The following is a 21,203-nucleotide window of genomic DNA, read 5'->3' as shown; positions in this document are numbered from 1 at the left end:
CATGCTATCAAATGCTGATGTGGTAGGATGTTGGAGATATAATTAATTATACATTGTCTTATTATAATTACAGTTAATTATACAGTGCCTTATTTTCTAGGTGGGCCCCCATCCAATCAATTGTAAGGCAGGATGAACAGAACTTAAAGGAACAACCAAGAAGTAGCAATGCAATTTATTAGAAACGAATCAATAGTGCCCATTCTTCAAGTGTAAGTTAAGGAGTGTTGACAGCCCACCTTATAAAGTGACCTGCCAGCCTTATGGTTGTTTTCCTTGGTGTCCGTGGTAACACGCTGCACTTTTCTAAGTACAGTGGGATAACCTTCCTTGCCTTTTCAGCAATTACTTTCCTTAAGGTTCCTTTTCTACCTTGACCCAAAAGGGGCAGCTTGACTGTCGAAGAGGAATTCACTCTTCTCCCCGGACTCCCAGCCTCTACCAACTCCCTAAGGCATCTCTGGACAAGACTAACACCTTTCCCACCGCAAGCCCACCCTCTGCAAGCATGCCATCCAAGCTCCAGTCAGTCCCACGGGTGTAGATCAGCAATCTCCTACCCTGGCTACTACTTTCTAGGGCTTTTTCCCAGCACCACTAACCATTTCTCCCATTTTGACCCTCACCAGTACCTGGCCCAGAGAGAGAAGACCTGCCCGACCTGTGAAGACCTGCCCATTTCGTTTCTGTGGTCCAGATCCACCCCTGGCATCAGCTACAGGTGGCTTCTCCTCATGGGCTTCAGACCCCCTGCTCTAAGTTAACTACTGCATGGGCTGTGGGCAGCCTTGTCTCTCTGAAAACTGAATGAGGACATAGGCTGTAGGTACTGCTACACCTCAGCCCTTGGGCTGGCAATGAGGGACACTGAGTCAGGCAGGAAGTCACAAAGATAGAAGTAATAAGGGATTGACTAACTAATGAATGCATAAGTAAATGAGGGATAAAAGCTAGGTTGCCAGGACACCTACAGGGTAGAGATGAGGCACAGGAAGAAGGACCCCCCAGTCTATCAGAGACGAGATTACACTGCCCCACCAGCGCTACAGGAGAGAAAGATGAGGTGGGAAGTGGGGTGTCAGGACTAGCCAGGGCCAGGGGCGGAGCCTGAGCCAGAGGCCAGGGCGGTGTCCTGGGCGGGGCCTGACTCAAACGCAGGGCCGGGCGGCTGCTGACCCTGTGGCAGGGAGCTGCCCGGGTGACAGGGTCGGGAGGCTGGTGTGCTGCCACGCTGAGCTTCGCGAGCTCCTGCACCCACGCCAGCAGCACTCACTGCCCGGCGTCATGCCCTCCTACACGGTCACTGTGGCCACCGGCAGCCAGTGGTTCGCGGGCACCGACGACTACATCTACCTCAGCCTCATTGGGTCTGCGGGATGCAGCGAAAAGCACCTGCTGGACAAGGCCTTCTACAATGACTTCGAGCGTGGCGCGGTGAGGACGCGCGCTCGGGACCGGGACCGCAGGGATGGGGGGAAAGCGGGGTGGGGAGGGGGAAGCGGGGGGGACGCGGGGGACAGGGACGCTGGCGGCAAAGAGCCCGAGGCGGGCGGGCGGGACAGGGCATGCAGGCGTCTGAGGACTGTATAAACCGAGTGCCCGAGCCCCAGCTGTGAGCGCATCTGGGTCCCTGAAGCAGCGCCAGGGTCCATGCACGTCAGGGCAAGTGGGGCTTGGGTAATGAAGCTCCCTGGGCTTCCTAGTGGCCGGGACCCCTTAAGGGACAATGGACTGCCAGTGTGGGGTCTGCATGGGATTGGCTTCTTCCGTGAGAGAAGGCATAAAGTTTAACAAACGGGACCCAGAATTTGTGAGAGTAATTCTGAGGTCCCTGTGCCTCAGTCCTGTTCTACTTAAAAGCACAAAAAGCCCTACAGCTATCCGTTTTTGTGAAGGTAGGGGTCCAGTGTAAGCAAGTCAGGGATCCAGAACCCGGAGTTCACTCGGGCTTGATCACTGTTCTATCCCTACTGTGTACCTCAGTTTACCAAGCTGAAAATAGGTTAGGTCCAATCTTCTCCACGAGTCATGGGGAAGCTCAATCCCATTTGGTGGCTGGGAATGAATCTAGGAGTTGTCTCCACACCTAAGGCATCCTACATTCCCTGCACCCAGCCCTGGAGTAATTTCAAAGAAGAAAACCCAGGCAAAGCAGCCTTCAGGAAGCCTGTCAGCAGGGTGCATGCAAACTTCCTCCCTGAGTATTACCTCTGGAGGGGAAAAAAGGAAGAAAGGTGTCCTTTCTTTCCTCCTAGTACCGACACTGGAGTCAGGTAACTCAGGAACCAAGGCAGCCAGAGTTTTTGCATCCCAGCCCCGCCCAGGCACTGTGGGCGGCCATTCATCTTGGATGCTACTGGTGTGTACGTTCTAGCTCACGGCTTTCTCTGAGCACAAACAGGTCATGGTTTTCAGTGTCCCACTAAGTGCCCAGTACATAAAATTTGCTAGTAAGTAACTCTAATAAGCACACCGCAGGTCCCCAGAGGGTGTCTCTTTCCTTCTACCACCTCTAGATCCTAAAATACACCAAAAGAGTTTAGATTTCACCTTCTTATTTAGTTTAGCATTGAGTCAACACACATGAACTTGCTTAGAATTAACTGTTTGTGATAAATACAATTGACAACTTCATATGCTTCCACTGAATATACTTCCTGGACAAAGTGCACGTCAGATCTGCTCAGCCTGAGCTAAAGAAATAATAGTTAGCCCCCTTTCAGGATTCCAAACTCTAAGCAGGCTTGATTCCTATCCTGGGACCTCGTACGGAGCCAGGAATTGCAAGGGGTTAACTAGGCTTGAACTCCCTTCAAGCAAAGCTGGATGTGGAGCTTCAGAATGACATCTCATGCTGGGTTTCCACAGTCTGGGAGTTGGTCCAGAACTGCTGCAGAAGACCAAGTGTGTCATCCATTTGGGATGCTGACACCCTAGGCAACCTCCAGAGCACTTTCACTTACTTTCACTATTTTAGGGGTTCCCCCGGTACCTAGTGAAAAGGAGAGAGGACAGGTTACTTCCTCTTTATAAATGGGCTGTGCAGGGGGCCTTCTCCACAAACCTACTGAAGCGCAAGCTGTCAGTGTGCTCAGGCTATGTAGCACAGGATGCATCATGTGTCATTTCCCCCGAAAGGGGAATAGCAGTGTGGCCATCATAGATGACTGGGTAGGAAGTACTGGGTAGAGCACTGTTCTGCTCATTATGTACCTCTTTCTGTTCTGTTTCCCAACCTGAAAAGTCATTCAAGTGACATTGCAATTAAACACCTCAGCAAGAACCCCAGAGGCAAATTTCAGGAGAGATTTGCATACATATTTCCATCGGAGAGAGGGAACCACAGAACAAGGGAAACTGTTGTCCTATAGCGGAATGAAAAAAGAGCCTTAACAAAAAAAAAAAGAAAGGAAGGAAGGATGAAAGAGAGAAAGAAAGAAAGAAAGAAAGAAAGAAAGAAAGAAAGAAAGAAAGAAAGAAAGAAAGAAAGAAAGAAAGAAAGAAAGAAAGAAAAAAGGAAAAGAAAACAGCTTTTGAGAAAGTTCCTGTTGATGCAAAGTTGCTACAGACTTTCTCTTGCGCACCCAGAGCTACTTCCTCATCCTGTGGCCAGTATATCTTTAAAGTCCAGATAGCCCTTTTGTGTAAAGGTAGAAAAGAAACCTTAAGGGAAATGTTTGCTGAGACGATAAGGCTATCCCACTGTACTTAGAAAAACACCACGGTTTAACATGAATAACAGGGAGAATGGCCACCATAGAAGGTCAGCAGATCACTTCCAGCGCCCCTTCCTAATGTGCACTTGAACAATGGACAGTACTGATTCATCTTAATAAAGTGCACTGCTGCCCATCCCCATTAGTCCCATAAGAGTTCTGCATAGGGATTCAGGTCAGGAACTGAATCCTTTGCAGACGAGATTCTCCTGAATGTCAGACATTCAGTGGTTTCCTGCCGTCTGTTGAAAAGAGCCCAGATAGAACGTGGAGTGGCCTTGTCCCATAAGCTGGTCCTACATGGAACAGCTTTAACAAATCTGGAGATTCTGAGGACATCTTAATTGGCTACTTTACCTGCTCATCGGTATTTTGAAAAAGCTAAGGATGGCATGCTGTTGAGTATATTCTTGAATAGATTTAGTACATATAAATTCATCTTACGGATAATATACTTCCCAAATATATGTAACAAATATTCTTATATTTATGAAGAGTAAATTCTATAGTACCTCTTTATGAGGATTAATGTCAATGGAGAACAAATATTTCTTTCTGCATTAACCTTCATATACTAGTCTTCCTCACTGTCCACCTCTCCTACATTCTGCCCTTCATCCTCCTCTTCTTTCCTTTGCCCCTCCCCCTCTAACTCTCCCCTTTCTCTACTGTCTTTTTACTTCTCCATCTTTCGGCCTCCCCTAACTGCCCTCTTGGGTACCCTCTCAGTCCCCACAGTTCAGCCTCATTTCCCCACCTCTGTCTGCACATCTTCTGGACTATTGCTCCTCTCTCTCTCTCTCTGTAACTTTTGATCATTGCATCTCCTCCTTTTTGTCTCTCATTTTCTGTGCCCTAGTCTCTCTTTTGCCTCCGACCTCCCTCATCCTCTACTCCACAGCCTCTTCCTCCTCCCATCTGTCTCTCATCAGACCCCATCCAAGATGGTCAGCCCAGCTGGGTCATGCCTTCACTTCAGGAGAGATCCATCTTCTCTCCCAGCCACCTACAGAGGGTTACATGTAAATGAAGGTGGACAGTGCCTGAGGAACAGCATGCAAAGTTGTCCTCTCGTAGAGATGGAATAACAAATGAAGGAATAATTGTTTATAAAATGCTGATAGAAAGTTCAAACAGGAAGCGATCAACTAATGCTTTGCTGAGATAGTCATGTACTGCATAATGATGTTTATGTCAACAACAGGTCACATATATGATGGTGTCATTATAACAGGGCTGAAAGTTCTTGTTGCCTGGTGTACTCACTGTTTAAGCAGATAAATACTCACTATTATATTACAATTGCCTACCATATTCAGTACAATTTTAATATTCTGTACAGATATATCACTTAGGAGCAGCAGGCTGTACCATGTAGCCTGGGTTTACAGTATAATATATATCTATGTTTGTGCAAATATGTACTATGATAGAATTGCCTCACAATGCATTTCCCAAAACATATCCCTATCATTGATGCATGAGTCTATTTGGAAACTTTAAAACCAAATATACAACAGAGTTTTTGGTTTTTTTTTTTTTTTTAAGGGAAATCAGCCTTCTGGTCCCTTCTGACTTAAGCTAGTGAACTCCATGTTTCTTGGGTCTCTGTCAGGCTTTTTGACCAATGCAGTAGTACTTCTGTCTGTGGGAGCTATGTCCTAGCCTTCTTCCTCAGTATGAACTCCCTGAACTGAGAACACTGTCCTCTCCACTCTCTGCACCTCTGAGGTGATCCATCACTCCCTAACATCAGCAGCACTTGTCCTCTTGAGCTACACCTGTCATGTGGAATGGTCACTGACATATGCACTCACATGCACAGCATTCACCAAGCACCTGGGCCAAGCACTGTTTATAGTGCCCACCATGAAGAACTGAGTGTAATGACAGACAAAAAGCACAGCGTTGTCCCAGCATACTCACTCAGAAAGGAAGGAAAAGATCAGCACAGTTGGTGGCTCCACGTGCCCTCCTGAGGCCTTCTTTTGTGGGACAGCACATGTCACCCTGTATCTTCCTGAAGGGAAACCTTTCTCTGCTTCCTGTGATCTTGTTATGGCTGCACTCTGTAGTTCTAGACCCACAGACAACATACTTTATCTCTAAGACTTCCTGGGTTCTAGCTGAGCCCTCAACCCCTCTTTATCTCCCGTCACATCCAGGCCTGAAGCCAGGCAGCAAAGTCTCTGAGCTGACCAGAGATAAGCCAGACCACAGGCCTGACCTCCATCTCCTAGGGAAGATCCTATCAGAGAGCAGATTAAGTCTTATGTCCTGTGACCTCATCCCAGTGCAGCTCTGAGGACCTTAGCCAGGTGTACTTGGACACCTGTAAGGTCCCATTTCCTGTGACTATACTATAGGTGTGCTGAAGGGTCAGACTGCCCTCCCCCAGAAAAGCTACTTAGCATCTTTCTCCTTTCACCATGTAGCTGTATAGATGGCCTCAAAGTGCGTAGCTATTCCCTCAGATCTTTCTTATTTCTTTAGAATGGGTGCCCTCTCTTCATTCACCCCAACCTTCCTGATGTCATCCCTTCTCACCCTAAGACCATCGTCTCCAGCCTCTCAACACCACAAGAAAGCCACTTCCCCTGAAGCAGCTGGCCTGGGGCTGGGTCCAGGCTTTGCTGGTGGCCGCCCTTTAGTCCTGACCACAGGCTGACTTCCCTCTCCTCCGCATGCACTACCAGTCCTTCCCATTGTCCCTCATCCTTAAAGGAGTCCCCCACTCCTCTCAGTTTTGAGACCAGGGCTTGAGCATATGGGTTCGGTTTCTTTCTGTAGCTCCACGGGCACACGGAGCTGTGGATGAATTGCAGTGCAAAGTTTGGCTCCGACTGCTCACAGAGACTGCAGAACACCATGCCTTATGAGCTCTCCTGGAGTCTGAGAATGTAGACCACACAGTTCTGACATGTACAGTCAGCCAGTGGACTGTGCCCTTGGAGACAGCAGGCTACTCAAGCATCCTGCCCTTCTGATTTCTCAATGATCTTGCAAGCTAGTTGCTATCTCTTCTTGAAAGATGAAGAAATGCAGCCGGGGAGATACTCAGACAGTGTTCACCTTGCAAGCGCAAGGACCTGAGTTTGATCCTGAGACCCACATATGTTTTACAAGCCAGACCTGAAGCCACATTGTAATCCTAGCCTGGGTAAAAGGAGACGGGAGAGTCACTGAGGTTTGCTGGCTAGCCAGCCCTGCCTACTTTGTCAGTTCTGGGCGAGGAAGGGACACTGACTTGGGGTGGGGGTGGCAGTGCCTGAAAAATGACATCCAAGGTTATCCACTGTCCTCCCCAAAAAGAAGGAGGAGGAGGATGTCTAAGAGGGTGAGCAGAACAAGGAGAAGAGGAATAGAAGGATGAGCAGAAAGGGGGAGAGGAGGTGAAGAATGGGGAGGAAGAGAAGAAAGGGAAGAAGAAGGAGGAGGAAAGGGGAGGAAAATGAAGACAAGGAGGGGGCAGAGAAGGAGGAATATGAAGAGAGAATATGGAGAAGGGGAGGGGAAGGTCAAGGAGGGGAGGAAGAGGAGAAGGAGGGCAAGGAGAAGGAGAAGGAAATAAAGCAATCTGATAAGGCCATGCGGCCAGCCGGTTTGCACCTACAATGTGAACTCAAGCCCCAAACACCAGGCCACCTAGCCCTCTGACCCTGCTCCTCATCACTGGCCTTCCCCAACTCCTCAAATGGATTTGCAGTCTCCATCTTGGTCCCTAGGAGGGTTGTGGACTCTGCACACACACACAAGGTTAGGACTTAGCTTGAGGGTGCATTCTGCTGGTATCCAGTCCCAAACCATCCTATCCTTATTATGTTCCTCTAAATGTTCGCTCAAGTCCCCAGAACATGTGAGTCAATCCCATCAGAACCTGTTCTGACACACTGAAGCTCTATGTGTAGAGAGCTCCCTTCTACCCCCCATCTGTGGAAGCCACATCTCTTCCCTAGCCCTTAGATGCATCAGTGAGGCTTTCTGGCTTCATCCCACCTTGTAGCATAGACAATGCCCCTAGCTGAGGTTCTTCAAGCCCTGGGTCATTATTCTCTGTGTGGCCATGATAACGACCCTTGCTCTCTGTAGAGCAGAAGTGGTCTTAGGGACATCCAGACAGGATGTGCCTCTGTCCCACAGGAGAGACACTCTGGTGCTAGGCAGGCTCCTCTGACAGGGCCTGAGATGGGTCATCCTAGAACAGGAGCCTGGTTCTTCCATGCTCAGAAACTGTTCCTGGGAGTCCAGAGCATCTGGACTTGACCATGGCCACCACATACAAACTGCCCAGTGTAGTCAAAGCTGAGAGGTTTGTGAAAACACTGAAGTTTTCACTCTTGGTAGGAACTAGGAGAAAGAGGGACAGGAATAGGGATCAGTGGGATCTCACTGTCTCATGTAGAACTTTTTGTTTTTCTCTCAATGCAAATTCAGTATGTTTGCCTTGAAAGTGCCTTATCAAGTTCAGGCTTCCAAACGTGGCAGTCACTGGAACAATCTCCCCTTGCCCGCCATTAATCTACAAAGATACTGGCCACCCAGAGGCCATGGGTACTGATGCCATGCTCACCCATGCTCTGGAGGCAGGAGCCAGGCAAGCCCTGGGCATCCAACAGCTCAGTCACTGGGGCCCAGGTAGAGGCACTGTCCACAGTCTGGGATGGCACCTTCCAGCAGCAGGGTGGCCTCAGCTTACTACAAGTGCCCTGAATGCATGGAAATGCTAATTGTTCTCAGCATCTATGGCTGTAAACTTCATCTGTCCCAGGAAGACTTGAATCCATGAGATCTATTCTACTCACTTTATCGGCACCCTCCGACCTCGAGAGAGATGAAGTGTTTGTACCAGGAAGGCATGGAATGGAATTTCAGATCTGTGAATTAATAGCTGAAGTGGGCCTTACTGGGCCTCAGTGTCTTCTCTATGAAACATGTCCTAATTCCCCTACCTCTCAAGAGTGCTATAGGAGCCACAGCCACTGTCTGCAGGCCCCTGTACATGATAAAGGATTGTTCCATGCAAGGGCCAACCTGCATCCTCCAGAACATAAGGGCAACTGAAGATGACTCTCACCGAGTCTGGCTTTGCAGGAATTGGTAGGGGCCTGAGCACCTTTCCCTCCTACAGCCTGAGTCATAGATATCCCCTGGGTCATTAGAGCCCATCTGTGTAAAGTCAGGGTCCAGGGTCTTGCAGGGGGTGAGGTACCTAAATGAAAAAATTCCTTAAGAATCTTGGCTAAGCCAGGTGGTGGTGACACACGCCTTTAATTCCAGCACTCGAGAGGCAGAGACAGGTGGATCTCTGTGTGTTCCAGGTCAGCCTGGTCTACAGAGTCTACAGGACAGCTAGAGCTACACAGAGAGACTCTGTCTCAAAAAAACCAAACCAGAAAAAAAAGACATCTTTGCTAAAGATATATTGACACTTCATATGAATAAGTACAGAGAATGTGGTATATGTGAGTGTAATGGAATATTATTCAGTCTCACACATGCACAAATGAGCACATACATACACACACACACACACACACACACACACACACACACACACACACACACAGAAAGAGTTGTTCCCCCCCCCACACACACACCCCAATTTGGTCATTCCAGCAACATGCATGAACCCAGAGGTCATTCTGTTAACTGAGGCAGGTCAGACACAGAAAGACAAACATTTCTCTGTATTTGGGAGCTGGAAAATCCATCACATGGAAGTAGAGACCAGGGACAGGATCACAGTTAGCAACGTCCAGGCAGAGGTTAAGGGGGAGGGCGGGGAAGTTAGGAAGGAGACATAGGTCTTAGTCTTTCACAGCACAGTACGGTGACAATAGGTCATAATCATTTGTTGTATATTTCAAAGCAGTTTGAAGAGAAACTTTTTAACGTTTCTCAGATGAGTGTTTGAGGCAACAGAGACGTTAATTGCCCTGGTGTGTCAACGTTTCTTCTAGACTTGTATGGAAATGTTATGCTGTACTCCATACATTTGTGATTACTGCCAGCTATAAAAATTAACTATGTACAAAACAAAACTTCCTCACCCCACCTCAGATCAGGCAAGTTGGAGAATCAAATTGGCATAAGCCAAAACTAACAGGAGGAAAGCATACAAATTTGCTTAATACAGCAACGTATGGCATATGTTACATAAGATTAAATGAAGACTCAAAAAGCAGTGAGAATCCATCGTTTATGCACTGAAATGTAGGAGAAACACGTGATAAAGAAAGAGGGCGGGGCTGGGGAAATTAGATGAAGTGACTATGGACCTTCAAGGTAGCTAAATAGGTCTAACGGTACAGATTTCTACTTTCCTTTTGAGAAGATCTTCTTCATGAGAAGACAAAGGTTAGCGTGATCTTGAACTGCCACGTTTATATAGTTGAACTCTAATAGTGCTGGGAGCAATGGCTTTATCAGAGGTGCAGCAGATGGCAGTTGAAGTTCAGCTGTCAGTCCACCAGAAGAATCTCTCTCTGATGCATATGTCTTGTTCAAGCAAGGCTGACAAGAATACAGAGTCTGGAATGTATTTTGCTTCTGTTGTCTCCCTGCATGCTCGCCGCTACTGTGTATTTGGTATGGGAATCCCCCCACTGCCTGTGTGTTTATCTCATGAATATATTCCATCTATTGAGCATTTATAACTGTGGACTGACTGAAATATGACTCCTCCTTAAGATATATAATTTTAATGAATAAAAATAATGTTTCATAGCTAAGCCTGTTACACACAAGACCTGTGAGTCACACTTAAAAGCTGTTTTATATCTTAGCTCAGGCTGATTTAAGAAAATAGCAGTATTTTTAGCTACTAAAACAGCTTTTCTACCATTATCTGATTTAAAGCCTCTAAGTAAGTTCAGATTAGGCCAGGTGCTCTGCTAATGGGCTACAAAATAAACATTTCCCAAGAAAAAAATAGTCCAGTTCCCAAGGATATACTGAGTATCTGGCTAGATTGTAAATATGAAAAAGCCCAATTATTGTTAGCTGACAAATGATTAAGTCCTTATACCCATTCCTGACTTCAAATTATGAAAATATATTCTGACTAAACAAGGCTACAGAAAATAACTTGATGCCGGGCGGTGGTGGCGCACGCCTTTAATCCCAGCACTCGGGAGGCAGAGCCAGGCAGATCTCTGTGAGTTCGAGGCCAGCCTGGGCTACCAAGTGAGTTCCAGGAAAGGCGCAAAGCTACACAGAGAAACCCTGTCTCGAAAAAAAAAAAAAGAAAGAAAGAAAATAACTTGACTCTGTAGCCCCAAATGAGGGCTGCAAGTGTTCTTAGATAATTAGAAGCTACACACAGGACAAAAAGTACACTTTAAGATTGAAGTGTTATTATGTCATAGTATCTTGGAGAGTACAGTACAGACTTGAACTGATGTTAAAAGACATAAGGCTTGTCTCAGAGAATTTATGGCCTCTTTGCCTGGAGACTCAGCACTCACCAGCTACCCTTTAATTGCAGGGAGTTAGTATAAAATGTTTACATAAGCCATGGTTTCTATAATCTCTCACTTAATTGGAACGTGGCCTTTGTGTGACTCTGGGATTGCCTGAAAAAGTTTTTGTTGGAATATATATGAGTGGGAAAGGGACTTGAGGGGGAGAGCAATAGGAGAAGCCAACATGAGAAAAGAAAGAAAGAAACCCCTCAAAATACGTGTGAATGTGTCTTTTTCCTGCACCCCTCAGATAGAAAAGTCTAGTTTCTGCCAACACCATGGATGTTTTGCAAACCCTGTGTGTAGCCTTGGAGCTGATTCTCTGAGACTGCAATAATTTAATACAATAGAACAGGAGGAATGTTCTCAGTGGCTTCAGAATTCGGGCCCAGGGGGTCAACAGTTGATTCTCCTGTTTTCCTGCCCAGGTGGACTCATACGATGTCACTGTGGATGAAGAACTGGGTGAGATCCAGTTAGTCAAAATTGAGAAGCGCAAATACTGGCTACATGATGACTGGTACCTGAAGTACATCACACTGAAGACACCCCACGGGGACTACATCGAGTTCCCATGCTACCGCTGGATCACAGGCGAGGGCGAGATCGTCTTGAGGGATGGACGTGGTAAGCTACTATGACCCCTGCCACTCCTAGGCTTCCTGGAAATTAGAAAGTCTCTCCTTCTCAGAGAGCCGTGTTTCTGGATGTGAGAATGCCATCTTGGGTGGAGCACACCTTTGCACCCTCTGCCTTATAGGAGGTGTGATCTTCCTGTGCTCTAACTAGCTCTAGAGAGGAGCTAACAGCCCAAGGACACACACCAGCTGTGGCCTCCCTCTGCACGCTGGCCTGGGAAAATGTGGAGTTGATGCCTTCTCCTTTTGCCACTAGGTAATGAGGGCCTCTTAACAGACACATGTGAGACTAATCCTATAAATGGGGAGCTCTGCAAGTTAGGGCATGGCCTTGTAATCCAAAATCTCTGCCTATTCTCTGTAAGATGGGGGGTGGGTGTTCAGAGCCACAGGATACCTCCTGAAGGCCTTCTTTCTCTCTCTCTCTCTCTCTCTCTCTCTCTCTCTCTCTCTCTCTCTCTCTCTCTCTCTATCTCTCTCTCTCTCTCTCTCTGACACCCTTGCACACTAGCTGCTTATATACATGGGTCAAGCTGAAGCCTTGGCAAACTTCTTCCTTCTAGCTATGGCCCTTGAGTCTGCTTTTAGTCTCTGTCTGGAGTGATAAGCTTACCTGCTGACCTCCACTGCGATCAGGGGGATGGCTGTGGCTTCTCAAGGCAGCAATGATCCCTTCTTAGGGACACAGATCCCCTGCCATAATTCACTTCTCACAGTTGGGAGACATAGACAAGATGAGGCTGATAATTAAACCACTACCTCTTTTGGTAGAAAACTGAGACAAAAAAAAGTTCTTTTCCTTCTGGGGTCCTTTGACCTTCAGGTTACATCCCATTGTCCTTGATGTGGAACTTAAACCAAATTCTGGGAATATTTCTGGACCGGATACTTGGGTTTAGAAGGATTTTTACCATTCCTCCCCCAACACCAGCAGGAAACACACACACACACACACACACACACACACACACACACACACACACACACACCACTCAAGTCATCCTGTGGCTAGAACAAGGAAGACTGTGGACAGGGTGCTTTCTTAACCTAGTGTTTGAAAGGTGTTAGAATCTTTCTTCTGTCTGCCCCACCCAAGCTCTCAGTGGCAAAGTCTTTCTGCCTACAGATTCTGTAGCTTTCCATAGCAACATACAAGATGGTGCAGGCAGATTAGGATGATTCAAGGAGGCACTGAGACACAGCCACCTCTGTGTGTAGGGACAGCACCCTGGCTAATCCTGATGAGCTGGAAAAGGGGAAGAACACAGGCGTAATGCAGAAGGGAAGTGTTCTAAAGATAGCCCCCATGAGGAGCTGTGACCTCAGAAGAGAAGTGGACATCCTGGTATACAATGAAGAGCAGAGTTGGAGGAAACACCCAGCCCACCCTCAACATACACACTCTCCCAGGACCTCCACTCTAGTCTGTCCCCAGAGCTGAGTTTAACGGGGAGCCCACTGAAGGAATCCATTTTTATCTCCTTTAGAGACAGGATGAGATGGAGGGGATCTTCAGGGACGTAAATAATCTGGCTGGCAGGTTCTGTTAGCCACTTTCTGGTAACCAACCATCATTGCTTTAAATGTTCATTTGATTTGGCTAATGATCAGATGGGTCTGGAATCTTGGAAAGACTCTACTGAGTAGTTCATCTGTGTTCCCTGTGTCATTCACTCACAAGACTGGGGCTGGAGGATTTGCCTCAAAGATGGTTCTTCTCTCACATGGTTCAAGGTTCCTTGGCCTCCATCCCTACATAACACCCCATTCATTAAGGAGTCTCACAGCATAGTGGTCTCAGCGTAGCTGCATTTCTTACATGGTAGTTGACTTATAAGAGCAAGAATTCCAAGAGAAAGAGAAAGAAAGCTTCCAGACTTCAGGCCTGTGCCTGGAACCAGTATAGTGGAATTCTACCACCTGTCCTTGAAGAGGGCAGACACTGAAACTTCTCAATTTAAAGAATGCCAAACGACTGTGGCCATGATTAACCCATATGGTACAACAACAAATGCTTTGAACAATACATCAAGAGGAGGGCCCACACCGCAAGTGACCCCATTTCCCACCACATGATGGCCTATACCTAATGTTTTCACCCTTTCACCTTGGTAATCACAAGAATGGTAGGACTGTCATTGTGGTCCCAGGATCCATAGCATATGTGTAGGGAAATGGTTCATTCCAGGGTCATGCCAGCCCCTGGGGAGCTGCCCATGGGTTCTTCTAATACTCAGTTCAGAATGTGTCAACCCACAGCCTGGGAAGATCCATCAGTTGTTAGCTGGAGTCTCATAGTTGGGGAGACTGAGCCATTCTCTTGGGTCAACTTGATGTGTTGGGTTTCATGAAAATCTATTCATACCAATGCAGGTAAAGAAATGGAGCTGCTTAGAGTCAAGGTGGCCAAGGAATATTCTGGCTATCTAAGGCATTTGGCAAGACTATCAAACGTTCACAGCAATGCCTACCGTAGCCAGTGACAATGGGTGTTGTCACTGTTTTGACTCATCTCAGTCTCAGGAGTATTGAGCCTGCTCCATTATCTTGATCTTCCTCTTTGGGACTAGTTCTCGAGGCCAGACCTACAATGAGCTAGAGAGCTCTCGGGGCTTTCTGAGAACTGGAGGGAATGAGTCTGCAGTAAGAGAACAGAGAACTGAGCATAGATGTCTGAGAACATTCCCAGTGCCTTGAAACAATAATCTTGTGGTTACTAAACCTAACAAAATCAAAACAGGGCTTGCATCTTAATGTTTTTATTTAATGTTTCCATTAATTTTGGTGTGTTTTGCAGAAATATAAATGTTCAGTGCAATGAAATATTTTACACGGATAGTTGGAGTGTAGAGTAGAGTAGTGTAGAATAGATACAATACTATATAATAGTATGTACTATAAGTGCATTTTCAGATTTTCCTACTTGGGACTCTATGTGTTTGCTGGATTTACATTAGATTGGACTACAGTTGATTACAATTTAATCTGTATTAAGGGCTTTTGGCAACTTGACAAAGCTCCTGAAATGAGAGATAACAGGCCAGGCCAAGTGACAAAATACTGTGACTCCCAGGCTTGTAGATAGGCAGAAAAACCTCGGACCTGTTATGGGAATAACCCATAATAATCATTATTCTCATTTATTGGGCATTTAAGGGGGGCTAGCACTGTGCAGAATGCTTCACAGTGTTCTCACACTAGCATCCCCCTAAGATCCTGAGAAGTAGGCATGTTATATGTGAGACAGTCAAGGCAGCTTACTCTGGGTCACATGACTTTAAACCACAGAGCCCAAGTCTGTGTCTGCTTGTATCTCTTCTACACCCACAGCCTAGGTAACCACATTCGTTTCAGAGCAGAGGCTGTCTTCTGTGTAGATAGCACAAGGAACCGGAGAGTGTCCTGCGTGTTGGGACTTGTGTCCTGCATTTCTCCATGAAGCAACCAAATGGACTTAGAAGCAGAAAAGCCAAGAGTGCTGCTGTTTTCTGTGGCAGCACATAAGTTAGATGCTATGCCATCTCAGCATGAGAGTTATAGGACTACTCTGAAGGGGTTTAAAATACCCACCAAGCTTGGCATAAGAAGAAGCCTGGCCTATAATCCCAGAACTTGGAAAGGCAGAAGTAGGAGGGTCAGGAGTTAAATAGAAAGTTCCAGGCCAGCCTGAGTTACATGAGACCTTGTCTCAAATATGTGTGTGTGTGTGTGTATATGTATACATATACATATTGCATACAATTATCACTATATATGTGTGTATATGTATACATATACATATGTACATAAAATTTTATGTATATATTACCACAGAATGCCTATCCATTTGTATAGCAGAGCAGACAGGTCTGGACTCGGGGCCCCAGGATTCCTGCATAAGCAGAATTCCGAGGGTTCAGTGGAAGGAGTCTGAGACAAACCTGACCACTGGACATTGTTTGGACACTGTCCCTCTTCCTCAGGCTGCTCTCATGCTTGTCCTTCCTTCATAGCAAAACTGGCCCGAGATGACCAAATTCACATCCTCAAGCAGCACAGACGGAAAGAGCTGGAAGCGCGGCAGAAACAGTACCGGTGAGTTATGGCTTGGACCAAGTGGCCCTCACAGTCCTGCCTCTGTCAGGTCCATGGTATGAGATAAGCCTGGCCACAGCATATGGACCACCATCTGCCTCCATCTTCAGGCAGAGAAAGTGAAGGGGCTCAAGAAAAAGCTTGAGAACAATCGTATTGCACTTGGGGAAAAGGGGGCCACAGAGTGTGAGTCGCCTGGACACTTTCCCTTTATTGTATGGAGTGCCTTAACTATTAATGTCTTCCTGTATTATTTCAGTTAAAAAAGTGATACATAATCTAGAGCAACATTGGAAAATCATTGCATAAGTGACCAAGAAGAAAAGAGGGTCCAAATTATTCAAAGTAAACACGAGGGGGAAATCAATACTTTATAATAATTTAAATGAATAAAAAGGATACTATGTACAACTGTATGCCAACATAAGATGAAATGGATAAATCCTAGAAAGGCACAACCTCTCAAATGGACTTAATAATTAGAAGACCCAGGGCAGAGAACTGACTCCGTGGGTAAAGGCAAAAGCCATGCAAGCCTGGCCACCCAAGTTTGATACATAAAATCTGGACATAGTGGTATATGTCTGTAGCCCTAGCATGGCTACAGAAATGGAGTGTGGAGACAAGAGAGTTGGCCAGAAGCTCTCAGACCAGCCAGCCTAGAACACATGGCGCAGCAGTAGAAGCGACATGAGAAATCCTACCTCAAGAGGTTAAAGGTGAGAACCAACTCCTCAAAGTTGACCTCTGACTTTCAGACACATGGTGTTGCCTGTTGCATGTGCATTCCTGCACACACACATAGATACACAGACACACAGGCACCTACCCACAATATTTTTGAGAATGTAGATGATCTGAATAAGCCAATCCCATGTAATATAATGAAATTAGTAATTTTCAGGTTTCCTATAAATAATAACTCAGGCCCAAGTAGATTTATGCATAAGTTCAGGCACCGACCCACAATATTTTTGAGGAGATAGATGATCTGAATAAGCCAATCCCATGGAATATAATGAAATTAGTAATTTTCAGGTTCCCTATAGTAATAACTCAGGCCCAAGTAGCTTTATGCATAAGTTCCAGCAAACATTAAGGAATTAATATCAATCTTATATAGATTTTTCCACAGAAAAGGTGAAAGGCAATATTTCCCAACTCATTATATGATACCAATATTGTACAAAAACTAGACAAAGACATCATTAAAAAGAAAGCAATAAACATTTGTCCTTCAAGAATATAAATGCAGAAATTTTCAACAAAATATTAGCAAGCCAAGTTCATATTGCATTAACAAATGAGATTTTCCCTAGGTATAAAGTGCTTTTGACCATTCAAAAATGTATTAATCAAATATATCATATCAATAGTGAACAAAAAGCACCCACAGTAATTTTATATATATGTATACACACACACACACACACACATATATATATATATATCCAAAAAGAGCATTTGAGAAAATTCAACAGGGCAGATGGTGGTGCATGCCTTTAATCCAAGCACTGGAGAGGCAGAAGCATGTGGATTTCTGTGAGTTCAAGTCTACAGAGCAAGTTCCAGGATAACAGGGCCTACACAGAGAAACCCTGTCTCAACAAACCAAAACACACACAAACGAAACAAAAAAAAAAAAAGAAAAAATTCAACATCCTTTCTTAATGAAACACTCAAAATATTAGAATTAAGAGAACTTCCCTGACACAATAAGCAACATCTATAGGAAACTCCCAAGACAAACTGCTTTTCCATTAAGATGTAGGAACATGATAGGACATCCATTTTTCTATTCAGTATTTCACTGAAGGTCTATCTGGTCACGTAGAAAAGAAAAAGAAAAGGGTTGCACAGCCCATTCATGGAAGACACAATCCTTTGTATACCTAATAAATTCACCAAAATGTAATTATTCTATGAAAGAACTAATAAACTAGCAATATTATAAGATACAAGCTAAATTAAAGATTCTATACATTAGAATAAAAAAGCAAAAAAATCTACTTGCAACAATGTCAAAATCAATAGAATATATACTAAGAAATTTCACAATTGCAGTTGAAGACTAACACAACAAAACTCTAAAATATTGTTGAAAAGAATTAATTACAGAAGACCTAAGTAAGTCAAAAGATCTCATGTTCAGGCATCAGAGGACTCACTTTTATTAAAATGGCAATACTCTCCACCCCCAAATGGTATCAAGATTCAATGCAATTGCTGTTAGAATCCCAGCTAGTATTGTGTAGCTGGAGATTTTCTGGTCCTGCCTGGCCCACAATCAGGACAAATCTCTCTCACCCACCAGTCCCACAGCCGCTCAGACCCAAACAAGTAAACACACAGAGACTTACATTGCTTACAAACTGTATGGCCGTGGCAGGCTTCTTGTTATCTAGTTCTTCTATCTTAAATTAACCCATGTCTATTAATCTAAAAGTTGCCATGTGGCTCGTGGCTTACTGGTATCTTAACATCTTCTCATGATGGCGGCTGGCAACATCTCTCCCTCAGCCTTCCTGTTCCCAGAATTTTCTTCTCTGCTTGTCCCACCTATACTTCCTGCCTGGCTACTGGCTAATCAGCATTTTATTTATACAGAGCGATATCCACAGCACTTCCCCCTTTTTTTTTCCAAAAAGGAAGATTTTAATTTTCATATAGTAAAATTACATATAACAAAACAATTATCAAGCAAGAATTACAGTTACAATATCTAGTCTATTTGTAATATTTAGTCTATTTGTATTTGGCAAAATTAAAGAAAATATTCTATTTATCCTCTATTTGTGAGTCTAAGGTTTCATATCTAACTTATCTTTTATCATAACTAAGGAAAATTAAAACTATCTAGTCTTCAGCTACATTGAAGACCTCAGAAGAATATACTATTATCTGAGAAACAGGAGAAGGAAGCAAGCAACTTTTAGGAGTCTTGCAAGAGTAGACAGAGACAGCTGGCAGCCTGGACAGTCATCCAAAGCTCCTCTGTAAAGTTGGGGCATCTGTCTTCAGTCCACAGGCCTAGAGTCTCTCAGTCACTTCTCTCTGTGTCCTGTAGAATGCCTGGCAGTTTCCTCTGTGAAGCAGGAACCTGAAGGACCATTTCGTCAAGCAAAGTTCAGTGGTCACCTTCCTATGGGTCCTGCATGTCCAGTCGATCAAGCAGTCCAGACAAGAACAGTTTCTTGCCCAAATGGCTATTTTTGCCAAGAAGAAGATAAACTCCATATAGAGTGTCTTCGATGCCCATTCTCCTCTCTGAAGTAAATCGGTGCTGCCAGGAGCAGACATGTCTCACTGTCCAGAAAGTCTAAAGTTTTTAAAACATTTTAAATGCCATATTCTGTAGGTCTTTGAAGTGTTTGAAGATTACCTATCTATTTGAAATATAGCTATGTATACCTAGAAGACTTAACTAACATGGCTACAAGTATGATTATCATAGATGACTAATTATTAATCTATTTTTAATTATCCATTACAGTTTTAAATGAGCTGTACAAACATAATACCTTAAACAAGAGTAGAAATATATGCACAGTATAACAAAATTAACTTTAAATTTGTAAAATAAACTAAAATCTATACCAATGTAAAACATTTCAAACAAGTTGTTTCTCTTTAAAAGTAGCTTCATTAATCTACCCTATCATATCTATATCATATCCCCTTTTTTCTTTAGAAAGAGATTGCATTTATAATCAATGTGTTTTAAATAAAAATACTGGTTTTTCTCTGTCCCACACCAGAGGGCTCTTCTGATTTGGGACACAAGAATCTCTCAACCTTTTTTTTTTTTTTTTTTTTTTTTTAGCAATATGTCTGGGTTTAGAGAAGGAGCCAAGTCCATCTCCAAAGCCAACTTGGTATATTTGGGATTTGGGGCGTAGTTTCTCATACTACTTCCTGCTGGATGGGGGCACTGTATTCTTATGGGGACATAAACAAAATTTTAGGATTATGGAGTAGTCCATGAGGATGTATCGTCTGAGCCAGTTGCCTTGAAACCATTCTGGATGTTAGATCATCTGGGCCATGGTGTCATTGGAGACCTTTCAGGGGGTCTTGGCTGGTCAAACCTGATGTATCTTAATCTGGAACAAATCCATAGCCTCTGGCTTTCTGTAGAAACAAAAGCAAAGCTTCCTTTCCAAAGCAACATATCCTTACATCCATATTTTGAAATCAAGGTACCTTTAAAGTATACATATTATATTGGCTTAATTCAACAGCTTTTACCATCAAATGTTTTTCTGCAGTTAAAAATCCCAAAGACAACACACTCCAGATTCTCTGTGTAATAGCCATCTTTACGTGGCTTTTTTTTTGTTTTGTTTTGTTTGTTTGTTTGTTTGTTTGTTTGTTTTGTTTGTTTTGTTTGTTTTGTTTTTCGAGACAGGGTTTCTCTGTGTAGCTTTGCGTCTTTCCTGGAACTCACTTGGTAGCCCAGGCTGGCCTCGAACTCACAGAGATCCGCCTGCCTCTGCCTCCCGAGTGCTGGGATTACAGGCGTGCGCCGCCGCCACCACCACCCGGCACGTGGCTTATTTTTTATACTACCTTTACTGCCTCTTTAAAGACTTTATTTTTTAAAACCATGTATTTCTTTATATAACTGTATACATCACCTTTTTTTGTCTCTTTCAAGCCTATGTTTATTTTACACACATTGTAAAGCATTTAAAGTCCCGTTCCATCTGAATCTGTCTTATTGTGAATCTATTGTTTTAAACTGTAGCATTAGTAGGGCTAAAAGAGCAGCTTTCGCTGGTGGCTCTGCCCACCTCAGCTTTCCAACATGGTGGTGGTATGTTTACTGCCAGCTCCAGGAGCCATCAACTGTTAGAAACAGTGGTTCTATGCTTCTGTTAAAACAGTGTGTAGCTCAGGAACCTCTTTTTTTTTTTTTTTTTTTTTTTTTTTTTTTTTTTTTTTTTGTACTAGCAAAGACTAAATCCACCACAGAGTGTAATGTTCTGCTTGTAGACACCTCATTCCTGACATACTGCAAGTCAAGCATGCATGCCAGGAAACCACCATAGTAGCTCAAACCTGCAGGCTGCCACTTACTTGAGAAAGACAACTAAGAAGCTATTTTTAGCTCCTAGAAGAATCTTTTTTCTCAGGTTTTAGGTGGAAACTCTTTCCAACCCGTTGGGCACCATTTGTAGCTAGAGTTTTTCTGGTCCTGCCTGGCCCACAATCAGGACAAATCTCTTTCACCCACCAGTCCCGCAGCCGCTCAGACCCAACCAAGTAAACACACAGAGACTTACATTGCTTACAAACTGTATGACCATGGC

General features: G+C 44.4%; 1 protein-coding gene across 1 annotated transcript in view; it reads left to right on the top strand.

Annotated features, from left to right (window-relative positions):
• Positions 1-1,162: 1,162 nt before the first annotated feature.
• The window catches only part of Alox5 (arachidonate 5-lipoxygenase), a 52,341-nt gene continuing 32,300 nt past the window's right edge, over positions 1,163-21,203 (top strand). The window contains exons 1-3 of the mRNA XM_006978536.4: positions 1,163-1,434; positions 11,608-11,806; positions 15,810-15,891. Coding sequence (XP_006978598.1) covers positions 1,285-1,434; positions 11,608-11,806; positions 15,810-15,891 — 431 coding nt within the window. The 5' untranslated portion in view covers positions 1,163-1,284. The remainder of the gene's footprint in view (positions 1,435-11,607; positions 11,807-15,809; positions 15,892-21,203) is intronic.

The sequence above is a fragment of the Peromyscus maniculatus genome, chromosome 3, assembly GCF_049852395.1.
Source record: "Peromyscus maniculatus bairdii isolate BWxNUB_F1_BW_parent chromosome 3, HU_Pman_BW_mat_3.1, whole genome shotgun sequence".
Classification (NCBI taxonomy): Eukaryota; Metazoa; Chordata; class Mammalia; order Rodentia; family Cricetidae; genus Peromyscus; species Peromyscus maniculatus.
This window is presented reverse-complemented; position numbering and strand designations above follow the sequence as displayed.